The following is a 24,623-nucleotide window of genomic DNA, read 5'->3' as shown; positions in this document are numbered from 1 at the left end:
CCCGCCCCCCAGCGCAGCGGGCACCCAAATCCCGCCGGGCGCCGCCGCTCCTTCCTCTCCTCCCCGCCGCCGCCAGCGCGCACCCACCGACGGCGCCATGGCCGCCCGGCACCAGCTCGGTAACGCGGGGCCGCCGAGGCCCCGGCGGCCCGGGGTGAACCGCGGGCGCTCTCCCGCAGCGACTGGCCGCGGCATTCGGAGCCGCCGGGGAGGGCTGGGGGTGAAGGGGAAGCTGCCCTCCCGCCGGGCCGAGGCGTAATCCCCCGGGTTAGCTAAACGGGGCGGCCCCGGAAGGCGTGGGGCGGCCGGGTGCCGCTCGTCTGGCAGCGGGGCTGCCGCTTCTAACCCGGTAGTTCCTGTGCCCTGTTGGGGGGCTGCTCCTTGCCCTTTTGGGTGGCTATACCTTGGCTTCGGTCCGAGCTGGTCGGCGGACGCCGCTGTGTGGGGAGGGGACGGGACCGGATCGGGATCGGGACCGGGACCGGCTTCCCGCGCTTTTGCCCTGAGGCAGGGCGGCTGTGCTGCCTCCCGCCGCCCGCGCCTCGGCTGTGGAAGGGCCTTCTCTGCTGTGGTGTGTTGGGCGCTGGAGGTCAGCTCCTCATTCACATTGGAGAAGATCCCCAAGTTACAGAACTTAGGCTTCTGACTGTTAATCCTGTTGTTTTCTTTCTCTGTTCCACTTTTAAACCCACAATGTTTGTGCCTTTCCCACCTCTTAGCTTTGCTCAGTGTCTCTGACAAGACCAGCCTGGTGGAATTTGCAATGAGTCTGAATGGTCTTGGCCTGGGTTTAATCGCCTCTGGAGGAACAGCCAAACTCCTGAGAGATGCTGGCTTGCCTGTCAGGTACAGATGCTTTCCTATACATCTCCACTAAAAATGCGCATTTGGGTCCTGAGGTTGCTTAAATTTTCTCCATTTGTATGCGAAACTGTTCTGAAAGTAAGTCTTCCCTTCCTCCCCCAAAAAAACACCCCTTTCCTAAAACAAACTTCAGAACCTTCTTGGCCAGCAGTTGGTTGACTGAGACCAAAGAGTGTTACTGTGCAGGTCAGCACAGAGAGATATCAGGAGATGATGCCTTGTCTGTCTTGAGCCAGCTTTTTTCCCCATGAGGCAATCAGTTCTCTTGACATTCATAATCTGCCCCTAGTGCTGTTCTTCATAGCCCAGTGATCTTTGCCTGGTCCTTGGACAGGACTGACACGTGTCAGGAATATGTTGAAGCTCACAATTGTAAATTGGATCATTTACAATTTGTCACAAAATAATGATTTGTTACAAATAACTTTCCCAGCATGGTGGTCAACTTTTCAGGTAGAGCCTTCAGGTGTTGTACGCCCACTGTTGCAGAAAGGGCATGTTTTGACCTAAGATTCTGGGGAAATGTTTTTTTAGTTTCTTCTATGCTGTGATTAAAAGACAGCTTCAGCCGAACTTGCTCATGTCTCTCCAACTTCTTTGCTTGGCTGTGCTGTCAGTGAAGCCTGAAGCAAAGAATGGTCACATTTGCCCTTCCCTTTCCAATCTGTTGTTCCTTTGCCATCATGAACAGTCAGAGGGAGCAGTGAAACTTTAATGTTTTGGCTAAGCTGGAAAGAAGAGTACTGATGTATTGCACCTTCTCTGTAAACCATGTTGAGTTGGGATTTGCTTATCTTGGTTGCTTCATGTATTTGAGAAATAACTTTATTGCTTAATTAAGTGTGACCCATTAACTTCATTTCCATTCATGGGAAAAGCAGTTGTTGCCCCTTTGGCATGGGGGGAGATGTGTGTAGTGAAATTTATGTAATTTTTTGTTTGGGTCACTATTAGAAAGCCATGTCCTTTCTGTCTTCTGTCAGATGTAGGTTTTGCACAAGATCAACATTTGTGAAGAGTGAGATAGCATGAAACCAACATTTTGGCTTTTTCCTCTAATCCTTCTATACCTAGAAGCATTTTGCAAACTAGTTGACAGATGCCAACCATAATAAAAACAATCAGATGTGTCTTAATGCCTCATCTCAGAACTACTTCCCAGCCTTCCGCAAGAAGGATGCATCATAGCCTGTCACTCAGCACAGGTTTTTCCTAGCAGTTTAGGAATACACCTTCCATATGTTGTGTTCTTAACAAGATACAAGATACTGAAGTTTGGAGGAATCATGCACGTGTTTTCTCTCTAAACTCCTCCTGTCGTTGATGGAAAGCTGGTGATTTATCTTTTTTTTATAAATGGACCAAAAGAAAGCTAAGTTTATTTCCCTTCCTTGCAGCCTTCAAAGCTCCTAGCTTTTAAATCTCCTTCCAGTAAGACCAACATTGCCAGTAGATCTAAATTACTGTCCCAATGGGAATAATAAACATTCAACCTATAGACAAAGTCGCTATGGCACGTATATTATCATGCTATGTTTTCCTGTTGAGCAGAGATGTTTCGGACCTGACAGGGTTCCCTGAGATGTTAGGTGGACGTGTGAAAACCCTTCATCCTGCAGTCCATGCTGGTATGTTGCTGCTAATCTCTTTCAGTCTAAAAGAGAATTGAGGGTGGGAAGAAGGGGTTGACAGATGTCTTTATTTTTTAAGGTCTGTGTGGAAGAACTGAGTAATGAGAACAGATTTGCTCTAGGGGCAGAAGGAGAGGCGGAATGCATGGGGTGGAGAAGTGCACAGTGGCTGAATTACTTCCTCTGTTGCTATGCTGGCATCTCTGCAGTTAGCAGAGCTTTTCCCCCCCAGGGCTATAAGTAACAGGGCTTCTCTGTAAATGCCTTTGCACATTCTTTGCAGAGTCAGTTTCAGAACTGTGCGGGCAGAGAGCTCCATGGAATTTAACCTGTGCATGAATCCGGTGTGCAGCATAAGGAACATGACAGCATGGTCTTTAGTTGATGATTTCTGCATGTTGTAATATTCCTTATTCCTGGACAGTTTGAGTTTACCCCGTGTCCCCTCTTGGATGGGTGTAGGGGCTGAGGACTGTTGTCTGAACTAGAATCAGAAAGTCTATGATAGAAAGTCTCTGAGGAAAGGCACAGTCTGAAGGAAGATGTTGAATTAAATGGATGTTGGTGATCTAATTATTTTTCAATTAAAATATACTGTTTTTTGTAACTAGGCATCTTGGCTCGCAATATTCCAGAAGATAATGCTGATATGAACAAACAGGATTTCAGCCTTATAAGGTAAATGGTGGGGGACATCATGCAATCAATTAGTAATCAAAAATGAGCACTGGAGACCAGTCAGCGCCACCAAAAGGGAGCAGAAGGCATTGTAATATCTGCACATCGGAAGATCTGCAGTCTCCTTCCTTTTTCCTGTCAAAAGATGCTTTGTTTTTCAAAATACAATTTTCTACAGATGCATCTTCATAGAATCCCACACTAGTTTGGGTTGGAAGGGACTTAAAGCTCATCCAGTTTCAAGCCCCTGCCATGGGCAGGGACACCTTCCACTAGAGCAGGTTGCTCCAAGCCCCTGTGTCCAGCCTGGCCTTGAACACTGCCAGGGATGGGGCAGCCACAGCTTCTCTGGGAAAAGTCTGTGCCAGCGCCTCAGCACCCTCACAGGGAACAACTTCTGCCTAAGATCCCCTTTAGGCCAACAAGAAGCTGCTCAAAGGTCTTCCCGGAGCCTTCTCTTCTCCAGGCTGAATGATCCCAGCTCTCTCAGCCTGTCTCCAGAGCAGAGCTGCTCCAGCCCTCTGATCATTTTCATGGCCACTTGTAGTAGGAGAAAACTAAACCAAGAAAGTTACATTCTGGTTTCCACAGGGAACAGAGGTTTTGATTTCTTCTGGTTATCTGGGAATGTTGACGCTACATTTAGTCAATGCTGGACCATATTACACTTCTTGCATGGTTGATTTCAGTACTTTTGAAGCTGGCGTATCTCCCCTCAACTTGGCTCTGGGTGCATGACAATTCCTGGTTTTGAAATACTTGCTTAGTAAATATACCCTTTGATATTTGCATAATGTTTGCTGAGTTTCAACACGTAAATAAAGAGTAGACAGGAAAAGGCAGCCAGGAACACGCAGCATTTGTACAGACAGAAAGCACACAGATAATGAACAGAAAACTTACTTTCCAAGAGCCATCATGGGAGCAAGTGATTTGCAGCCAGAAACTGAAGTAACACAGTTAGTGCACTAACATACCAAAGATTTTCTTCTGGTTTTGTGAGAATGTATTTACTCACTACACTTGCACAGGGCAGTTTGGGACTATGTTTAACTACCTGGTTTTAACATCTAACTAGTGATTGTGAGTAACTAATTCTGTATCGGTGGGTAGCTCCTGGTTTAGAAACGAAGAGCTGAATTGAACATAGTAGAGGATGGGAGGTACAGTTTGACTGTGGCGATTGGGCCAAAATGCAGCTTTGCTTTTAAAATTACTTTTAAAAACTGACATGCCCCAGATGGATGGATTTCCAGGCTGAATTTGAAAACCTGATCTTTAAAACCACAGGATGGCTGAGCAGTGGTAGCTCTTCAGAGTATGCTGCATATTAAATCAGGCTCTGCTGGATTCAGGGGGAGTAACATGCCTTTACATCAGTGACTTACAGTGCACTTGCATCCGGAGTAGTAATTTGTATTTAGATTGCCTTAAATAAAGCAGAAGGAGCTGATCCTCAGCCAGAGTGTTTTATGCATGGTTGCATAAAGTTTACATACCCAAGTCAAGGTAGGAAACCTTGGTATTGGTTTATCTTGATTTCCACAGATAAAAGCATTAGCAGTGTTAAAGTCCACAGATTCCTGGTGGTTGGCAACAGGTCAGGAGCATGAGTGGAGTGGGGGGGAGGGAATGAATTAGAAATAGAACAGACAATGAAAGACATTGTATGAAATTTAGAGACATTGGGGGTTCTGAAAACCATACTGGAAGCTGATCATTGTTTTTGTTCATCACACAGTGTGGAAACAAAGGAATATTAAAAGTTGGACACAAGTGTATGCATCACAGCAATTTGCTGCCAATACTGGGCACGCATTGGAGTTCAGTACCTTCATATATTCAGATCAAGAGAGTAAACTAATACACTGGGATGAAAAACATTGTTTGTGAAGGTCAAAAAAGGTACCTCCATTCACTGCAGTTCATGTGGCACTGGTAGGATGGGACAGGGCAAGTTATTACTTCATGCTTTCTGGAATAGGCTGCAGCTTCTTCCAGATCAGATGAAAAAACGAATTCCAGCAAGGTCTGGTATTGTCTTGAGAGGGGAAAGTCAATTCTCCCCCTTGCTTTCATGTGCTGCAGAGGTTTTCCGGGATCCAGGCTGTGCACTCAGGTGCCATACGCTGTTGGTATTTTAAAAGTCCACAAGGTGATATTTTCTACTCTAGGAAAAGTTGTGGAAAATGAGATTGTACTTTGTTTGCAATGGACCTTGCCCTGGGTCTTACTCTCTTACAACAGTTGGTGGATGCCTATTTTCAACACTGCTGAGAGCCCACTGTGAAGTCCTTTGAAGTAGCTCAAGTTGTGCACCAAAGTCACTAAATATTTAAATACAGACTCAGGTGTTTAAAGAAACTCCTTTAAACTAACTTCTGTAAATTGTGGTTCTATCTGCTGTAATATTGTTTAATGCGCGAAGTTCAGCCGGATTTCATAATGCATTGTACCATCACTTGGCCTTTGCCTGAATGCTGCTGTCTCAAGTCGTTTGGAGAAAGAAGCCTTGGCTACAGCATTTTGTGCTGGTCCCTGATCTGAGAGAGAGAGAAGACGCAGACACACTATGGTAGCTTGTGCTTGCCAAGCCCAATTTGCCATTTTTTATGTCTTATTGAATAACCATGCTTTTTCTCTCCATTCTCAGAGTTGTAGTGTGTAACCTCTACCCCTTTGTGAAGACCGTATCTTCTCCGGGTGTAACTGTGCAAGAGGCAGTGGAAAAGATTGATATTGGTAAGTTAAAGGGAGAGCAAATCTATTCTCTGGGCAGACCTGATGTTCTGGTCTCTTAAGTGGTCTCAGTTGCTTTCTTTTTGTTTGGTGGCCTTGCACACCCATAAAAGAAGTCTGCTGAAGAGCTCAGGTGTTGCAAGGGGCAGACTGAAAGCATAGTTGGGTAAACCTCATTGCTTTTAAGCAGACCTACAGTTTGAATGGCAAGTGGCTGCTGCACAGGCTGGCAAGCCATGCCACATAGGTGTGCCAGTCGTGCACTGCCCAGAAGGAGCCTGATGTACTGTACAAGGCTGTGCTAGGACAGGCCAGATGGAGCATGCTTCCTACTAAACACTGAGAGCAGATTAAACCTCTTTTGCAGCCTCTGGAAGCGTAATAAAATGAAAACCATGATAGAAAAAGAACCACTGAAAGAGCTCTGTGGATTGCTCAGATCTTCACTGCAGGAAGCTGTTACAAGGAAAGGGGTTGGTCTGCATATGTGGGAGAGTAGTTGGGACCTGAGTTGGGAAGCATGAGCACCTGTATCATCAGCAGTTTTGCTCTTTCTGCTAGTTATTACCCCCGGAAGGCTTGCTGTGCCTTCAGTGCAGCAGCTCTGCTTGGCAGCTTGTCAGCAGTACAGGCACGCTTTTGTACCATGAGGTTGGATTGAGATTGAATTTTCTTGCAGTAGTTTAGTCCAAATGATGCCCAGCAGAGCTCTCTATTAAATATTTTATGGAGTAATACTCTGCATGTAGCTGTGCCAGCCTCTACTTTTCCTTTGCAACAGCCTAATATCTCATATGATTTAAACTGTTGTAATAGTTGTGCAGAGTCACATTTAAGGGGGAAGTGTGGCATTTTATTTTACACAGAGGACCTGGGCAGGAGTTGTTAATATTTGCAGAGGGCTTTGGGAACCTCTGTTGCTTGGCAGCATAGAAGCAAATCTTCCTATAGAGCCCTCCTCAGCCCAGTGTTGCAGAGGATGGTGCTTAAGTGGTAAATGGAGATGAGCCATCCTCTTCAGCATGTGGTTGTGCTACTTGAAGATATTCTTGCCCCAGCTGCTGAGTGCAGCCTGGGACCTGTTTCCTCACCACTGCAGCTCCAAAGGCCAGTCACCAGTGGACTGAGTCAAACTCACCAGCCTGGTGCATTTCGAAGAGTACTCTTGCAGTCCCTTCTTGCTGGAGAGAGGGAGGCACATGCATCAGGCACAAATGATCCATTGGTGCATGTCCTTTCTTGGCCTCAGATGTGGCTCCTGTGACCATGTGCAGAAAGGAAGTGCTTCATGCCTCCATCTTTTCTCTTGCAGGAGGAGTTGCCTTGCTGCGGGCAGCTGCCAAGAACCATGCTCGTGTGACAGTTGTGTGTGACCCTGCAGACTACTATGCAGTAGCAAAAGAGATGGTGACATCAGGGGACAAAGACACTTCAATGGAGACCAGGCGTCACCTTGCACTCAAGGTTGGTTGTATTGGCTTGCAGTGAAGGGCTTACCCAGGTTCATTTGCCTTTAAACACCAAATCCTTTTGATGCTCGTAAGCTGACAGGTCTGCCAACATTCTGTCCCCAGGCTTTCACCCACACTGCTCAGTATGATGCAGCCATCTCTGACTACTTTAGGAAGGAATACAGCAAGGGGGTGTCCCAGCTGCCGCTGAGGTATGGAATGAATCCTCACCAGAGTCCTGCACAGCTCTACACGATGAGATCCAAACTTCCCATGACAGGTGAGGCCTAGGCTGTGCTGGCCAAAAAGGAGCTCTGGGATAGCTAGGAAAGGAGATGGTTGGGCATGTCTGCTGGTTGTCTTTAAAATTGAAACACCACCTTGTACCTTAGTCCAAAGGATGGTGAGCTGTGCCTTCACATCTACTTTGTTACTGAGTGGCACTAGCTTTGCAGTGGAAAGGTGGAGCTGTGTGAGTCAGAAAAGCTTGTCTGCTGCCCCCAGCAAGACCTACTATAGCTCTGCGTTCCCTGTTGGTGTAGGATTGTGTATCTGCACTGAAGACACTTGGAACAGATTTACATGATGAACTTTCTGCTTGACATCAGATCCAGATTTTGTAAAGGAAAACCTCCTCATCCTTTTAAGATGCTTTGCTACTTCCTGGTTTCCTTATTTAGTTGTCTTTTTTGCTACCATTTACTCTGTCTAGAAACCAAGCTGTTTTCTCTAGGTTTGAATGGGGTTTTGCTGTTTAATTTATTTGATGGTTTTGAGTAGAGGTTTTTTACCTTAGCTTTTTAAACCACTGCTTCTGCTGGTGGTGGCAGGAGGATACAAGTCTCACATGAGTTTGAGACAGCTCTGGTGTGTCTCTCTGCTGTTTTGCAGGGTGTGCCACCCATGACAGCATGGTTTCGTTAAGGGAGACCCCTGATTTGGAGAGAAATAAAGCCTGGCTGCTCTTGTTCTTGAGTTGCGTTGTTGGTACAAGCAATTCTCGCAGGGCAGGGCAAAAGGTTTTGGGAATAGACTTTTAAATGGGCTTTACTCTTGGCATGGATTTCTGGTGAAAGGAACAGATCAAGCATTTTAATACAAACTTGCCCTAAATTTTGTGTCTATGAGTGGTTCTGTTGACATCAGTTAGAGACAACGTGTGCTTAAAGTTTGGTTAGTGCCAGAGTACTTCGTTGAATCAGAGCCATAGTCACTATATGAAATTTATATACTAGATTTGTAACGAAATCTACCCTGCTAGTGGATATGCTGTTTGTGGTGTTCCCTGACAACTCTGCCTATGCACCTTGATCAAAATCAAGCCCTGGTAGGCTTCCTCAGAAAGAGATAGCTCTTGTTCCAAACGGCTGCCAGTTGAAGGACTCAAAGAACATAAGGGGGAATGTTCTTTTTTCATTCCCCCTTCACAAAAGGAGAGGTGCATGGGGACAGTGTGTGTCTTGCTCCAAGGTCATATCAACAGCTTCTGTTCGGGAAGAGAATTGTATTGGCATACATTTGTCCCCAGTCTAAAGCCTGTGCATTCCTTACAAGTCACTGAGGCTTTTCAGGGCATTTAACCAGTTGCTGAGGAGCCAGTTTAACAAGAACAATTCATAGTGATTTCAGTGCTAGGTGGGAGAAATCTCTTCTGCTTGCTCTCCCGGCTCTGGGGAGAGGGGTCTGCTTGCTTTAATGTGTCTGTTTGTGTGCTGTGTTTGCAGTGGTGAATGGCTCTCCAGGGTTCATCAACCTGTGTGATGCTCTCAATGCCTGGCAGCTGGTGAAGGAACTCAAGCTGGCATTAGGCATTCCTGCTGCAGCCTCCTTCAAACATGTCAGTCCTGCAGGTAGGGTGGCTCCATGTTGCCATGCTTTTCTCTTTGAACAGACCCCAGACTTTGGACAGGCCCTGTCAGTGGTGTATCCATGTCCCTTACCCTGCCAGTCCAGGGAGGTCCCAGGATTGAGTGCCCTGGCTTGTATTTCCCACTAGGTGCTGCTGTTGGAATACCTCTCAGCGAAGAGGAGGCGCAAGTCTGCATGGTGCACGACTTCCACAAGACCTTAACGCCCTTGGCATCTGCCTATGCACGAAGCAGAGGTGAGAAGTCCAGGAATAAACTAGTGTGTCCAAAGAGCTGAGCTGAATCCTCAGCACCTGAGCAGCATGCTTAGCACTTGGCAGGCTCTTCCCTTTGCATTGTACTCCTCCTCTGTAGGGTTTTTCTTCATAAGGTTCTGATTGAATGAAATGTCTATAAAACATTGTTCTCCAAGTGAGCAGACCTATTGTTTCAAAGAGGCTAAAACCATTTTGGATTCTGTTCCTTGATGTATATAAAAGATGTGTGGATTTTATGTATTAAATATATATATACACACACTCTTACATAAATCTGTGGGGTTTTGGCTAAAGGATCTGGATGAACAGCTGTGCTGGTAGCACACTCAGCCTTCCACTGCAGATGGGGTGCTCAGGAGTACTTGTTTGGAGTAGAAATGTTTCTGCCTGGTATTTGGTGGGTGCTTTCAATGCTTTCGTTCTTCAGAGCCCACAAAACCCTCCCTAAAAATAAGGAAATAAAAATAGCTTCCTCTGCTTAGCTGAAATACTTTGCTAATTCTCTCATTTTCCGTGGCATTCCTGGAAAATCCGCACAAATGAGCAAAAACAAGGCAAACTTATTTGAGAAGGGGCACATCGGCTTGGGTTAATTTTTCTCCCTTTAAAGACCACCTTTGAACGTTGCCCCAAGAAAACCATTGCATGGTTGGTAGAAAAATAAACCTTTAGAATGGCAGGGACAGAAGAATTGTCCTTGCTAAGTAGCAGAGCACCTGTGGTGGGAGCCGAGTTCACCTTAGCTGTGTCATTAAATATACAGAATGTCTATTAGAAAGGCTTTTAGTTACTTTTCCGGCTCTGGTTTCTTACAGGAGAAGCCAGGTGGGAGCACAGGCATCTAAAAACTTCCCTTTTTATCCAACTGCTTCCCATCTAAAATCTTTCTGCATGACCTTTGTCTCTCCTTGTCCTCTTGCCACCATGGCTACAGCAGAGCTGCTTGTGGTGATGGAGGTAGTCATTACAGAGTTAGAGCTTTGACAAATGCAGTGGAGAAGGAAAAACATCTGAACTATGGGAATATTGAAAGGTGCATATGTTTGAGGAAGGATTTTTCATCCTTGTTGCTCTTATTTTTGCTGTAGGATTAAATTATTAGCTGTCATGGCAATGGGCTGCATTGTAGGAGCAAAGACTTTTCTTTGTGTTATGCTAGAGTTTGCCGAGTTGCTGAAGATAGGATTTTGCAGGTGCTGACCGGATGTCTTCTTTTGGTGACTTCATTGCCTTGTCTGACATCTGCGATGTGGCCACAGCCAAGATCATTTCCAGAGAGGTTAGTTAAACAGCACCAAAGCCTTGGAGTGTAAAAAGGAGAATTGCACTAGATGGAGTCATTGGTTTGTAACAGCCATTCTGTTTGAATTTGACCCATTTTACTCAAGACTGTTGGTCCATTTGTGCAGTTTTGTATCCAGAGGGTGGAATTTACACCTATCTTTTGATGCATTTTTCTCCCTGCCGGTTAAAACCTGGCTGTGTGCTAGAGCTTGTGAAATAGCAGTGCTCGAAATGCTGCTTTCCAGGCGGTGATTGCAAACCTCTGCCTCTGCGTAGGCCTCCGGAAATGAGCCCTGATTACTCTGTCACAAGTATGGGTCTGGTTGAAGGGCTGTAAGTGGAACAGTAGAGGACTAGAGAGCTGATGGCCAGCCTCTTGCCCAAGGCAGGAGTGTGGCTGTGGATTGCTAGCTGCTAGCTGATAGAAGTTATGTGTAGCTCAGCCACTTTCCAGGCTGCACTTTTTACTTTGCTGGATTCAACATGAACTCCATAGCTGACTGCATTGCACAAGTCTCTAGTTTACATACAGAGTTAAACAAGTGGGAGTTAATGCTTTACCAACCACCTTCATCCCATTATATGTTACTTATAATGCTTTTAGAGAGGGGGAAGTCACAATGCAAAGGGCTGTCTTGTACATTGGAGACTTCAAACAAATGACAGAGCCCATTTGGCTGGATTGTGAGGAGAACATGTGGTATACTATTACTTAGAAACAAATAAAACCTCACCTACATTGTAGGATAAGAATGGAAAAGGTGTATATCGCTTCCTGGCACTGATGAATGGGAACTCCTCAGTTCCAGGGCTGTTAACAGCTCTTTTGCCAATATTTGTGTCTCATCAGGAGTGTCAGTGTTGAAATAAGGATCTATTTTTTTTAAGCCATGTTTACTGTTAGGGCTGGAAAGTGGGGATGTTGTGCATGAGCTGTTTCCCCCTAAAGAGGAATATTAGTTATTAGTTCCATTCTGCTTAAAGTGATGGTGGCTATTTTTCAGTAGCTCCTGCCAAGAGCTTACAGCACTCTGCTGTTTCCAGTTTCCAGGGCTGAAACCAAAGTTGTAATGGTACCTTTGGTATTATATGGTACATACAGACCCCAAGAGGTGTGCCTTCAGTGCCTTTCTGGAAATGGCACATGGAGCTTTCAGTATCGGCCCCTCTTTTTTTCATGTGGAAGCTGAAATCTCTGTGTTGCAGGTATCTGATGGTGTGGTAGCTCCTGGCTATGAGGAGGAAGCTCTCAAAATCCTTTCCAAAAAGAAGAATGGTAGTTACTGTGTCCTTCAGGTTTGTACTCCTGCTCCACTATGAACCTCTGCTGCTCTCCCTGTACCTGCTTTGCACAGAAGTTAGTGTCCAAAGGGTGGGGGGGGCTGATCCAGGTCCCTCTACAGTGCCCAGAAGTGTTTCCCCTGGGTCTTTGGGGATTCCTGTATGAGCTGAAATTCCACCAGCAGTGTTGTAGTCATGTCATTATAAAATTACTCCCCTCTACGGCTATAATGCCTTCCTTGGCTTTCACAGTGATGTGGATTTAAAGTAATTGAGTCTATGACTAGCAAGAGTACTTCAAAGAAATAGAATTTCTGTGCTCTCTTTGCCAGCTTTCCTCTCACTTCTGCTGAATTTGTTTTCTCCCTGAATTCTTTGTATCTAAGATACAGTGCCCCAGTGATGTTGTGAGTCTTATCACTGGGGGAGGTCTTGTCTGGGCATGGGGTATTTATAGGGCAGTCTGCATGACAGTCAGCGATGAAGATAGCAGCACAGAGAGAGTTTGGATCTGGGATGATGCACCTTTACGTGCTGCAACCAGGATGCTTGTCAAGAAATATTACTATAGTGTGGTCAAGCCAGTCTCAGGTTGCCTTTGTAGTTCCTGCAGTGATTGTTGGGACTTCAAAAATCATCCACTTTTGGTGAACATGACTAATGGATTACGGAATGTTCTCAGAGCAGCCAAACACGTCCTATTTCTGCCTGACTCTGAGAGACAAATGAGCAGAGAACTTTGCTATAACGTTGCAAAAGGAAAATCCAAGGCTTAGCTGAAGCTGCAATTGTAGTGTTACTGCCAGGGGAGCTGTAGAAGATGGCTCAGGAGCTTCAGGCAAGAAGGAATGAAATGGCAGACAATCTTGGCAGCTGATTACTTCCTGAATTCAATTAGCTTTGCAAGGATGAGGTTGTACTGGTTAACCCTGTATCTTCAGGGCCTGTCTGCAGAGGGCTGCTAAGAAAAGTTGGTCAGAACAAATGTAAATAGACTAGGGAAACCACATTCAGAGATGATAGGCTTAATCCAGTTTACTTCATGTCTCAATAACCTGAACTGAGGCTACCAAAATTCCAAATAAGCCCATGCATGGGTAGACCTGAAGGCAGTTTGTAACAGTTCCATTTAACTTTACCCCTTACACTGCTGCATGCTTGTTCAGAGGTGTGCCCTAAGAGAGTGCATCTCTGGAAATAAGCACATTCACTGCTCTCTTGAATGTCAAAGAGGGTTGAGAGTGATAACCTTGAGGCATGTATGAAGCAACTACTTTCCTGTGCAAGACTGGAAGACTCTCTTTGTGTGGATGTCTTCCTCTTCCTGTGCAAGACTAGAAGACTTTGTAGATTTTTGTGGCTTGCAATGTGAACATCTGTATATAAACATCTCTGCTGCATTACCTCTCTTCAGCCTGTACACGTCACCCTGTGCTGTTGAGACCTTGCTGCTCCAGTTACTTCTAATTACTTCTGACGATTTGATGTTGCTTTCTATAAACAGTTCACTTCTTTTGGTATTCCTTAGGTGACACGTTTTAACTGAAGCTGTTAGTGGATGTAGGCTTTTAATTGCTCTAAGAGCATTTTATTGGCCTCTCCTTTGGCTTGTAGATGGATCCCCAATATGAGCCAGATGACAATGAGATTCGAACCCTCTATGGATTGCACCTCATGCAGAAGAGGAACAATGCAGTCATCGACCGGTCCTTGTTCAAGAACATTGTTACAAAGAACAAAAATGTAAGCATCAGGAGATGAATGAGCTTAAAGCCTGGTGGAATGAGCTGGTGTGCTTTCAAGGAGGAAGTCATCACTGGTTTGTTTTAAGAGCTCTTAAAATACTTTAATGAGGTTTAATTGGCTTTTAAATTGTTTTGACAGTGCAGCAAATTTCTGGACCCAATATACTTGGGTAAATCAGAGTCGTTTGCCTTTGGTTTGATTCCTTGCATGAATAAGAGGAGCTGAACTTTGCCCTTTATCTTTGACTAGTAAAATATTTGTATTTCTTATAAGAAAGAAGCTACTGTGTGTAATTTGTTATGGTGAGACAGCCATGTGCTAAGGATCTCTTGTGATCTCATTCTGACCCACTGTTTAGTTCTCCCTTTTGTGTACAGTGTGTTGTGTAAACTCTGGCCTTGCTAATCCTGGTCACATCATCAGAAAGTTATCAGTTATTTCTTTGTCTTTGATCTTGTTCTCATTAAAAACCAGATGTTAATGAGCATGTGATTAATCCTGGGCTCAGAAGCAAGTTCAGACACTGAGGTAATAAAAATAAGCTTAGTAAATTAGTAGTGGAACAGACTTCATAATAATACTTCATGCAGATACTGAGCTCTATTGTTTTGTGGTTAAGCATGCGCTTAAGTGTTGTACTTAAGCATGCGCTTAGCTTTTTGCCTATGAGCACATCTGATGTCAATAAGCAAATTAAGAAGACTTTGCAGGCTTAATGCCAGTGCTAGAGCCCTCTTGGCCTGGTAAGATTGAGTCATAGAATCATAGAATCAACTAGGTTGGAAAAGACCTTTAAGACCATCAACCATTACCCCAGGACTGCCAAGACCATCACTGATCGCTATGAGCTATGAGATCAGCTGCCAAACCAGTCATTTACAGTTTTTAATCTAAACAAAATTTGCTGGTAATTGAACAAAGCAGGATCTTTTTAGTTACCTTATTTTCCCTCGCTATGCTGCAGTGCTTCTGATGGCTTTGGGGGTTTGCAGATCACAAGCACATGGCTAGTCATGGTTGGTGACAACAGTGTTTTGTTTCAGCTGCCTGAGTCTGCTGTCCGAGACCTGATTGTTGCCAGCATCGCTGTTAAATACACCCAGTCCAACTCGGTTTGCTACGCCAAGGATGGGCAGGTAACCAAAGCAGGCAGCTCCCTGGAGCGTGCTTGCACAGCCAGGCTGCTCAGAGAATGCTTTTGTCAGGCTTGAGTTCTGAAATCGTTTAGCATACAGGAAGCTATTAAACAGGTACAGATGAACTGCCCTAGACAGCACCATGCAGAATGGTAGCTAAACGTTTGTTTCTCAGGAGGCTGCTTCAAGACCTTGGTGTCATTTTTTCATGGTAATGATCAGGCTGGTTCTTTCAGGGGTAGGGATGGAAAAGCTCTTATGTGCTTCTGCAAATCTGGCCTCGAGTCATTTCTTTTTGACTACTTTGTCCTTCTTTTATTTAATATTTTGAGGGCATGTACATATGTAGTTGTCTGTATAGAGCCTTAGGAAATGACAGGAGTTTTCACAGCTGGATTCTGACTGTCCGAATGGCTCTTAGTTTGAGTTTCACTTCTCGTCTAAGAAAGATGGGATATGCTTTATTTTTACCCCTTTGGGGCATTAGAAATCTTCTGTTCTCTCTGATTTAAAAACTTATGATAAATAAGATTTATAGGGCATTATAAAACATGTAGTTGAGATATGAATCTTGAATTAAAACCCCAACAAATCAGTTAACAAATCAGTTGTCCTAAAGCTGTTGTAAATGTATTACAAAATGTGTTTTTGCCCAGCAGCCCGTTCTCATAATGCTGTTGTTTAGCTGGCTCTCTCTGTGGTAACTTTTCCATGGGCCTGCAGTACTTTTTAAAAGTACAGAATTCAAGACAAAGAATGTTTTTGATCTTGGGCTTTGGTACATCATAAATCAGCAAAATGGATCAAACAGTGTAGCCTGCAGGTACAGGCTGTGAGCGAGCTGCAGTGCTGTCCTTTTTGCATTGGTACTCATCTACATTTGTCAGGTTGTTGTTACAGCCTGGAAACATTGCAGTGCTGTCTCACAGCTCTTCCTGGGGTCATGTGTTTGTATGGTTCTTGAAAACACATCTCTGGAGATCTGGCATTTTTCTTGTATTCAGATTTGGGGTTTTTATTTCCTTGCTTTTGAATGGGTTCTCTGTACTCAAGAGTGCCAGTTCTCATAGCCCCAGAACAAAGGTGTCACTATCTCTGCTCCTTTTCCCTCATTACAGCAGCAATTTCCCCAGTGCTTTTGCAGGTCTGGACAGAACGTGGTGCTGCAGATGTTTCTGAAATGTGTGTGGTAATGCATGTACCATATGGAAGGGAGAAGGCATGAGGGAGGAGTGAATAGCAGTGTGGGCAGGCAGGGACTTAACTAGCTGGGCTTCGGTGATGTGCATATTTGCAGGCATACATTTTGATCAAATACACATGTGCATTGTCTTGGTTTGCTGTATGTGTGACAGGGAAGGCCAAGATGAGAGCTCTGTGTGCTGCACTGAAAAACAAGTGACTTGTTTACCAGTAAAGGTCAGCAGCCATTCCAATCACTCAGGGAGGTGGTGAATGTGCTTTGGGGTCTTCAAACCAAAGCTTGATGTCTTCCCAAAGAGACTCATTACAGTCCAAATGCAGAAACAGCAGTGGCGTAGGTATGCTATATGCTGTAGGTAGTGATGGAGGAGCTCAGATGGGAGCTCCCTTCTGGTTTTAACATCTCCAAAAGCTTCCTGAGGCTGTTAAATATTGAGAGCACTGTTCTTAAGGTATAGATGGGGAAAGAAATAAGGTCCATGGAAACCCAGTCTTATTCAGTGGTTAGCTTAGATCCATCTTGGTAATGCTGTGCAGAGCTAACTACTGGTTGTATCGCTTACCAAGACATCAGATGTGTACAGGAATATTTGGGTGCAAACCAATAGCACGATCAGCAGGGATGGAAAGTAACTTCCAGAGTGTTACACTTAAAGCTTTTCCAGGATCTGACTTGGTTGGGGTTACATGAGCCAAGCCTGGGAAGTCCAGCCTTCCTTCGTTGCTTTTGGTTTTCCAGGGGTTATTTCAGCCTCCCAGCATCCCCATTGCCCAGCAAAACTCTCATGTATCACACATCCAGAATGCTTTTGACAGCTTTGTTGGGTTTATGAGTGGATTGACAGCTCCAGCAAGGGCTGGTACTGATGTTAATAAGTTCTAGGAGAGCATCTGTGGGTTTGGGTGGCACTTCATTCACAGGAAGGCAGCAGCCACTAATTGCAATAACACTTGCTTATGTTTTTTCTGACTTTCAGCACCCACAAAGCCAGTCTGTAACATGTTGGTTTGCCATTTCTTTAATGAGACAATCAGGTTTCAAAGTAGCAATTGAAAATTCTTCTCTTTCTTTCGTTATTCTCTGCACAGTAAGATCAAACAAACCTGTTAGTTTGCCTTCCTGTTTTCCACCAGTGGTGCAGACATTTGTCAGTAACCTCATTGTTTTGTCTTCCCAGTTGTGAAGTCCTTCTTTTGATTTTTGTAATTCCAAACGTATTTAGGGGTTTTATTTTTCAATTTCAGGGTAAATCTTTGAGTAAACCGAGGCCAATCTGGATCGTTTTGCAAGGATCCTTTGGGCATTATCCATCTCGTCTGCTTTTGCACAATATTCCAACTATGGGGCACATGTTTGGCTGTTCTGTGAGCCAGTGTTTTGGTTAAATAGTTCTCACTTTTCACACAAACTTTTCTTTATGAAGTGATTTTTCTACTCACCCTGTATTCCTGTCTCCTGCTACTCCTCACACTCACTAGGCCCTGCTTAAACAGTTCTTAACTCCCAGGAGATTAAAGTCTGAAAGAAACGTAGTTAATTTTTGTGTAGAAAATAGGCAAAAAATAGAAGGGGAAGGATTCCTTTGTGGAGGATTTTGAGGTTTCAGCTATGGTTTGTATGGGAGAAAGCCAACATTTGGTGAAGGGAGATAGATTTTCACATGAAATGAAAAAGGCAGAGAACAGGTACACTCAGACGGTGTGAATAGAGATTCAGGTACAAGTCTATAGTTTGCAGTGAGCAGAAGCTCAGCCTTCTGATTTCTCCTGTCTAGGCCAGGAACTCCAGGCTGGGCTGGGGAACTGTTCCCCAGCAGTGTTGCATCAAAACACATTTTCTACAAAAAAGGGTTTCACTTCCTCTGGATCAGCATTTTCCAGCGAAAAGCATCTTATTCTCCCAGGCTGTAACTGTGAACTTCCTTCTAGAACAACATGGGCTTACCAGAAAGAGACACAGAGAAGCAGCTTTTATATTCTCTTGCCTGTTAAGCCATTATAAAGCCAGTTCTGTGTGGTGCAGGTGATATCTCTGTAGATTTGGGGATGCCTATGGAGAGTTTGCAGGATACCTCACTTCAACTGACGTACAAAGTTCCTGCCATTTGGGAGTTGTTGAATATGAGCCAAAGTTTTTAAGCATCTTTTGACAAAGTTTAGGTCATAAAAAACATAGCATATTTTGAGTAGCTCAGAGAGAAAAGGCAAACACTCTTTTTGAGGAGGGTGCTGATGGGTAGGAGAGCTGTACCTCTGCTGGGTGCCCATGGAGGAGCTGTTCGTGGTTGGGACTGCACTGGCCTGGAAACACTTTCTCCACACCATTGCTCTTGTTGCCTGAAGGCCAGAGCTTGCAGCAGGCGAGACAGTCCCATCACAGGAGTGCAAGGCCACAGCTCACAATTACATGGTGAAGATGAGGCACCATTCTGGCACAGCACATTGCACTTCTGGCACATGACATCACATGAAACTTGGGAATGTTTCGTGGTATTTTGGTCCCTGCTACCAGCAGTCTTGTCCAGAACTCTCCACCACCTGCATCCCCAGCTACACATTTCTGCTTCAGCCCAGCCTGGCTTGCTAGGCCCACTCTTAAGGGCTGAGTGATGCTTAAAGGTGTGCAGTGTATGACGATTTTAAGCTCTCTCCTTTGTCCCGGTGAGAAGCTACACCTCTGTGGAAGAGATGATGTACCTACGTGCAGCTGGTGTGCATCCTGTGAGATGCAGGGTCTCCTGTGCGTTTGAGAGTTGAGAGCAGAGGAGTGTTTGTAGAGGGGAAGGTGTCAACTAAACCATGGGAAACTTTGCATCTATTTAGTATTTATGATAATATTAATGTCCTTGTGGGTATGTTAAGCACTGATGACTTCAGTTATAGCTGAGCAAATGATACTAGATAGCAGCCCAAGTCTTTTGTTTGCTCCTTGGGGGACTAGTATCCAGCAGCATGTTTTACAGTTCTGGTAAGAGGTGAAGTCACTGTCTTGATGAATGAGAAGACAAATGATTCATTCCTTTGAGGGCAGCCTTTGACTTATAGTTTTGCCATCTGTTTCAGCCTGAGTTGGAAACTCTGAGGCATTGGCCAGAACTGCTAGTAGCCTCAACACATTGTCCCTGGAGCAATCCTCATGCAAAGAGTCTGGTGAACAGTTCAGCTATGGCTTCATAGCAGGAGGAAATTAGAGGAGAGACTTGTTTTCTGTCAGATCCCTGGTTTGAAATGGCAGGAGCTCTCTTTGGGAAGCAGGACCCACAGCTCTGAAAGCTGTGGAGAAAAGTGACCAGCCTGAGTTTGACAGCCATGGTGGCCAGGTCTGGGCTCTGGCCTTTGTGTGCCTGGCATACAGTCATGGCAGGGGCAAAGCTGGGGGACAGCTGGCAGTCTGGAGCCCAAGAGACCTCAGCTCAGCCCCTTGTACTTGGCAGTTGTGAGTGCAGGCAGACCACATCTGTAGGGGTGGTTGTACCAGTGTCCATAGCCAAGATGTCTCCATCCACGCTCAGTGTCAGCACCTAAGAGTTGCCTTTGTCTCTGTGGGGATGGAAGAGCTTGTTTGCAGTGTGCATTGAACTGTGACAGATGGCTTGCAGAGTGACCTGACCACCAGACTCCAAAGAATCTCTATGTGCTTTAACCTATAGCGTACCTGAAAAAATGTCAGAGGTTGAATGTGCCTGAGAGCTCCTAAGAAAGTGGTCTCATAAAAGCAAATGGAAACTGAGCAAATACCATCTTTTCATAGCAGCTTCCTGGAGGAAACAGAAGAATCACTGTGTGTATTTAGCTTCCGGAAGCACTGTGTCTGATAGCAAACACAGGTGCTATTAAATAAGGTTAGCAACTGCTATACTAAACTGTACCTGGGCTCTCAGGCAGATGGCAGAGTAGGAAATGTGTTGGTAGCTCCAAGGCCTTGACAGTTCATGTGGTGTAATGCTCCTACTGACCAGCCTCCCCAACTGAGCAGTGGATTTACTCTCTTATGGACAGACCAACTGCCCTGTAATCCACTACATACCACAGTTGATCTCTTCAAGCTGTATATGTACCAGGAAAGATGATGGTGTTTGGGTGAGCCGGGCTCAGACTTTAATCCTCTACCAGCAGTGCCCTTTTCAAGAGCAGGTAGGCAGCCCACCATCTCTTAGCAGTCACATTTGTTTCTGCAACCAACGGGGTTTTGTTTTGCTTGAAACAAAAGCTGTAATCATATCGCTCTCCTGAGGTTAACGGTTTGACTCTGATGGCTGGGGCTGTGTTGTTTAGAAGGATGAAAGAATGTGGTGGCTGTCAGCTCAGCAGAGCCCTGGAAGTGAGCAGTGCAGAGAGCTGACCCTGTCAGTGCTTTATGGCAGAGGGGATGCAGGTATTTTCCAGGTTTTCCTCACTAATTACCTACACTCTTACTCTGCTTCAGTGAGGAGCAGCTGATCTGTGGGAGCTCTTTCCCAGTTGCTCGGCTGGAACTGCAGCTCTGATTGTGGTCCCTGTGCAGCAAGGTGTGACCGTGCTCTGTGCCTCTGTGCTGCAGGTCATAGGCATCGGAGCGGGCCAGCAGTCCCGGATCCACTGCACGCGGCTGGCTGGGGACAAGGCAAACAACTGGTGGCTCCGGCACCACCCGCGGGTGCTCTCCATGAAGTTCAAAGCAGGTGTGAAGAGGGCAGAGGTCTCCAATGCCATCGATCAGTACGTCACTGGGACCATTGGTGAGGTAAGGGCTGGCTGAGGGGTTTCCCTGGAGATTCCAGCTTCTCAGTCCTTATGTAGTACTCAAGCCTGGCTTGAGTTTTGTGGGATCAGTAATAAGTGATCCCAGAGATCAAGTGGCCAGGGCCCAGGATGGTGACTTCCTCAGTGGCCCAGTGCCCCTGTGATACTGCACCCACTGCTTCAGGTGCTGGAACCTGCCCTGTGCTTTGGTGTGCAGCTTGGGTTCATCTGATAATTCCCCCCAGCAGTAAGGAAGGGTTAAAGCTACAGTTAATGTTTCAGCTCTCCCTGCCCTGTCAGTGGCACCTTGTCACATGGTGCTGTTCGCTTGTGTGGCATTTCTGGGTTCCCAGAATCTCTCTGACCTCCCTGTTACAAGCAATAGTGAGGCAAGAAAGTAGTATGCCCTTTTTAAGTATTGAAAGTCAAGAGCTGGATTGGGCACTTGGTGATTCATCAATAAGGGGTTAAGAACTGCTGTGCAGAAGGTGAATCATAAACCAGGCTGCTGTTTGTCATGTGTTAAGGCATCTACCAGATCCCATTTGTGTGTGCTGGCATTTACACAGAGCATTCTGCAGGCAGGCCAAGCAGAGAGCCTTGGAGTTAAAGAGTGTGGGGGGGAGAAGGAATCCCTCAAGCCCTGGGATGAGGAGGGGGAAGGAAAGGAGTTAAAAGGATGCAAAAAGAGCTGATGGGAGTGACATGTCCCCACCACTACTTGGGATTTTAACCCCCTTGGTGGGAAGTTCCCAGCAGCAGAGCTGCGTGAGCAGGAAGTCCAGCTGAGCGGGTGTCAGAGGCTTGCTGTCACTCATCCTTATGTGCCCTTTCCTGGCAGGGGACTGCTGGGAGTCCCATGTTTTGGTGCTGAGCTGGCTTTTTGCTCTCCTAGGATGAAGACCTGGTGAAGTGGCAGGCGCTGTTTGAAGAGGTGCCCGCACAGTTAACAGAAGTGGAGAAGAAGCAGTGGGTTGCCAAGCTGGGTGCTGTCTCCCTCAGCTCCGATGCCTTCTTCCCCTTCAGGGATAACGTCGACAGAGCTAAGCGGGTAAGGTGGTGGCAGGGTGACTCCAAGGAAGTGCCTGCACAGCCCGGGCTTTCTGTTTTACCTTTGTGTGCACTGCTGAGGAATGTCTGCTCTGCACTGTTAGCTGGAGTAGTGCATCCTGGGAAGGATGCTTCTCATGGTTACTGGTCTCATGTGGATAGTAATTATCCAGTCATTGCTCAGTTTGTTGATTTGGGATGAATAGAGGATTAAAGTTGATTAAACCGTGCAAGAATAACAAGACAAGGCCTATTGCTTCCAGAGGAACCGTTTTGTTCTTCTGAGCTGTGGAGAGAACTGACTGCTCACATGAGGAGCTCCCCTGCGAATGGCTTTGGGCAATGGAAGCTTTTGTTTGTTTAATGATTAGCATCTAGGGATGCGGATGAAGTACCGGGGCTGCCAGCTCCTTTTCAGGGGGATTTTGGTTTTCCATGCTCTAATCCTTCCACTTCTGTCTGTGTTTGTTCAGAGCGGAGTACAGTTCATCGCTGCCCCATCCGGCTCGGCTGCAGACGAGGTTGTGATCGAAGCTTGCAATGAGCTGGGGATAACTCTGATTCACACCAACCTCCGGCTGTTTCATCACTGAGTTTGCTGTGAGCTGTTGTGGGCCCTCTTTGGTCAGTCTCACCAGCAGCAGTGGCTGGAATATCCCCGGTTTAATTGGGAGGCACCCGCAGTCTGTGCTTAGCAAGTGTTTGTAGGATCCGTGAATGAGTCTTTCCCTGTATTAGCAGAGAGCGAAGGCACAAGAAGTTGGCCTCCAACATAGAAAATAAGTCTGTTTTGCAAATAAACATACGGTTCTTAGCTGTGTGGAGTCTGTACTCTTGTGTCATCCAAATACCATGTCCTAGGGGAAACAAGTTTATCTTTGAGGTACATTTTATGGTGCAGACTTTACTACTTCATTAGAAGGCCTATGGAATGGTATGAAAGCCTGGCTCATGCCCAGCTTCTTAATGAACTGATCAGAATCTGTGTTGTAAACTGAACTGAGCTGTTTCTGGGGGGAGTCAGCAGATAGTTTTCTCCAGGTGCTTCTAATCCATTACCCCCTTCCCCCTGTGAGGAGAGGGGAGCGGGCCCTTTGCGCCAGGCACTCTGCATCCTGCCCTGGCCAGTGCTTTGGGGTTGAGAGGCGGAGTGAGGTTGCGTTCTCCAAGGTGAAAGGCTCATTCCTGCCGGGAGCTTGACATGCTTGTTCTCATTCCAGGGAGTTCAGCTCAGAGTTCACAGGCAGGCATCTGGGAAGCATCTTGCCTGAAGCCGCTTCCCTTCTCCATTGTGTGCAATTTGCATCGAGCAGATTTGAACTCTGATTAGAAAAACAAAGTGAAAATCTGGAGCACAGGGAGATGAATCACGTCAAGCCCAGACACGTTTCTTGCTGGCAATCGCTGTGACCGTTTCAAAGGGATGGTTTTGGGTTCCGTTCTATAAAATCTGTTCAGTTTTGGCACGGAGCAGTCAACAGTTTTGCAATAAACACTCGTGTCGTGCCTCGGATCCTGGCTGGGACAGAGCAGGAAGTCTGCCTGTTCCCTTTGCTCAGGCAGCTGCAGGGGTGCATAGGTAGGAGACAGACTGGGAAGAGAGGAAGTTTAGGTTGTGTTCCTGGCTCTGCTGTGACTGTGGGCATGTATTTCATTCTCCCTGCCAGCCTGCTTGATCCAGACTGGTTGAAGTGAGCAAAGCAAAGATACTTCCTGGGGGATATGAGGCACTTAAGATAACCAGGACAACCTGGCACAGGGTGCCCAGAGAAGCTGTGGCTGCCCCATCCCTGGCAGTGTTCAAGGCCAGGTTGGACACAGGGGCTTGGAGCAACCTGCTCTAGTGGAAGGTGTCCCTGCCCGTGGCAGGGGGTTGGAACTGGATGAGCTTTAAGGTCATTTACAACCCAAACCATTCTATTGATTCTGTGATCATAATCCACATGCTGGTTTTCCTTTAATGCTGTCATTCCATCTGCTGTCTATGTGTGCTCCTCTTGCCCTCCTTGTGTCTGAGACACTGGGCACTGCCCAGGAATTCTGTGTGCCCAGCACTGCCCTTGCTCTGGCTGGAGGGAGCATCTCCTATATTTTCTGGTCTCTACAGCAGGTTATTTCCAATCCCTGGATTAGACAGGACAGGGTAGAGAGGATTCTACTTCTTGGGCCCAGATGAAGACATCAGTCAAGAAGTGAAGAATAGAAACAGTCCGTTGCTTATGGCTCACATGTCGGCTGTGCTACCCCAACCCCTGGCCCTGACTGCTTTCTGTGCTGTTGCTTCCCATGGGTTGCCAGTGTTTGGAGTCTTCCCTGGTTTTATTAGTTTCTACTTCAAAAGTTGGGGTTTTGAACTCTGTTTTCCACTGTTCTTCTATTCCTTATGTCTTTTCTGTCATGCTGTTCTGACTGTAGCTGGTACACAGGTGCTGTGAGGTTCTCTCAGAAGCTGTTAGCTCATTCTTTATCTGCACCTCGTAAAGCGTTGGCTAAAACAGAGGCTGGTAATAAGCACCTGGCAAATTCTGTATTCCTGCTTATCATTCGCCCTTCATTTGCTGTCCTTGGTGCACTGTTTAGTGGAAGTTAATGGATACTAATCTTCCAGGTGAGCTCTGCAGAAGATGCTAGCAAACCTAGGATGCAGGTCTGGAAACAAGGGCTCCAGCTGCTCTTCTATGAGGTCAGGGCAGGAGCTGCTGTATCCGAGCTG

The 24,623-nt window shown here is 45.9% G+C and overlaps 1 protein-coding gene across 1 annotated transcript; it reads left to right on the top strand.

Annotated features, from left to right (window-relative positions):
* Positions 1-22,741, top strand: ATIC (5-aminoimidazole-4-carboxamide ribonucleotide formyltransferase/IMP cyclohydrolase). Its single transcript, XM_030487388.1, has 16 exons — positions 1-119; positions 720-846; positions 2,416-2,492; positions 3,107-3,173; positions 5,827-5,915; positions 7,225-7,376; positions 7,487-7,643; positions 9,088-9,213; positions 9,360-9,467; positions 10,682-10,767; positions 11,979-12,068; positions 13,668-13,796; positions 14,843-14,935; positions 20,679-20,861; positions 21,756-21,911; positions 22,384-22,741. The coding sequence occupies exons 1-16, from the start codon at positions 98-100 to the stop codon at positions 22,501-22,503; spliced, it is 1,782 nt and encodes a 593-aa protein (XP_030343248.1). The 5' UTR covers positions 1-97; the 3' UTR covers positions 22,504-22,741.
* The last annotated feature ends 1,882 nt before the right edge of the window (positions 22,742-24,623 follow it).

This window comes from Strigops habroptila, chromosome 5, assembly GCF_004027225.2.
Source record: "Strigops habroptila isolate Jane chromosome 5, bStrHab1.2.pri, whole genome shotgun sequence".
Lineage (NCBI taxonomy): Eukaryota > Metazoa > Chordata > Aves > Psittaciformes > Psittacidae > Strigops > Strigops habroptila.
The sequence above is the reverse complement of the archived record's forward strand: the minus strand, read 5'-3'. Positions and strand labels throughout refer to the sequence as shown.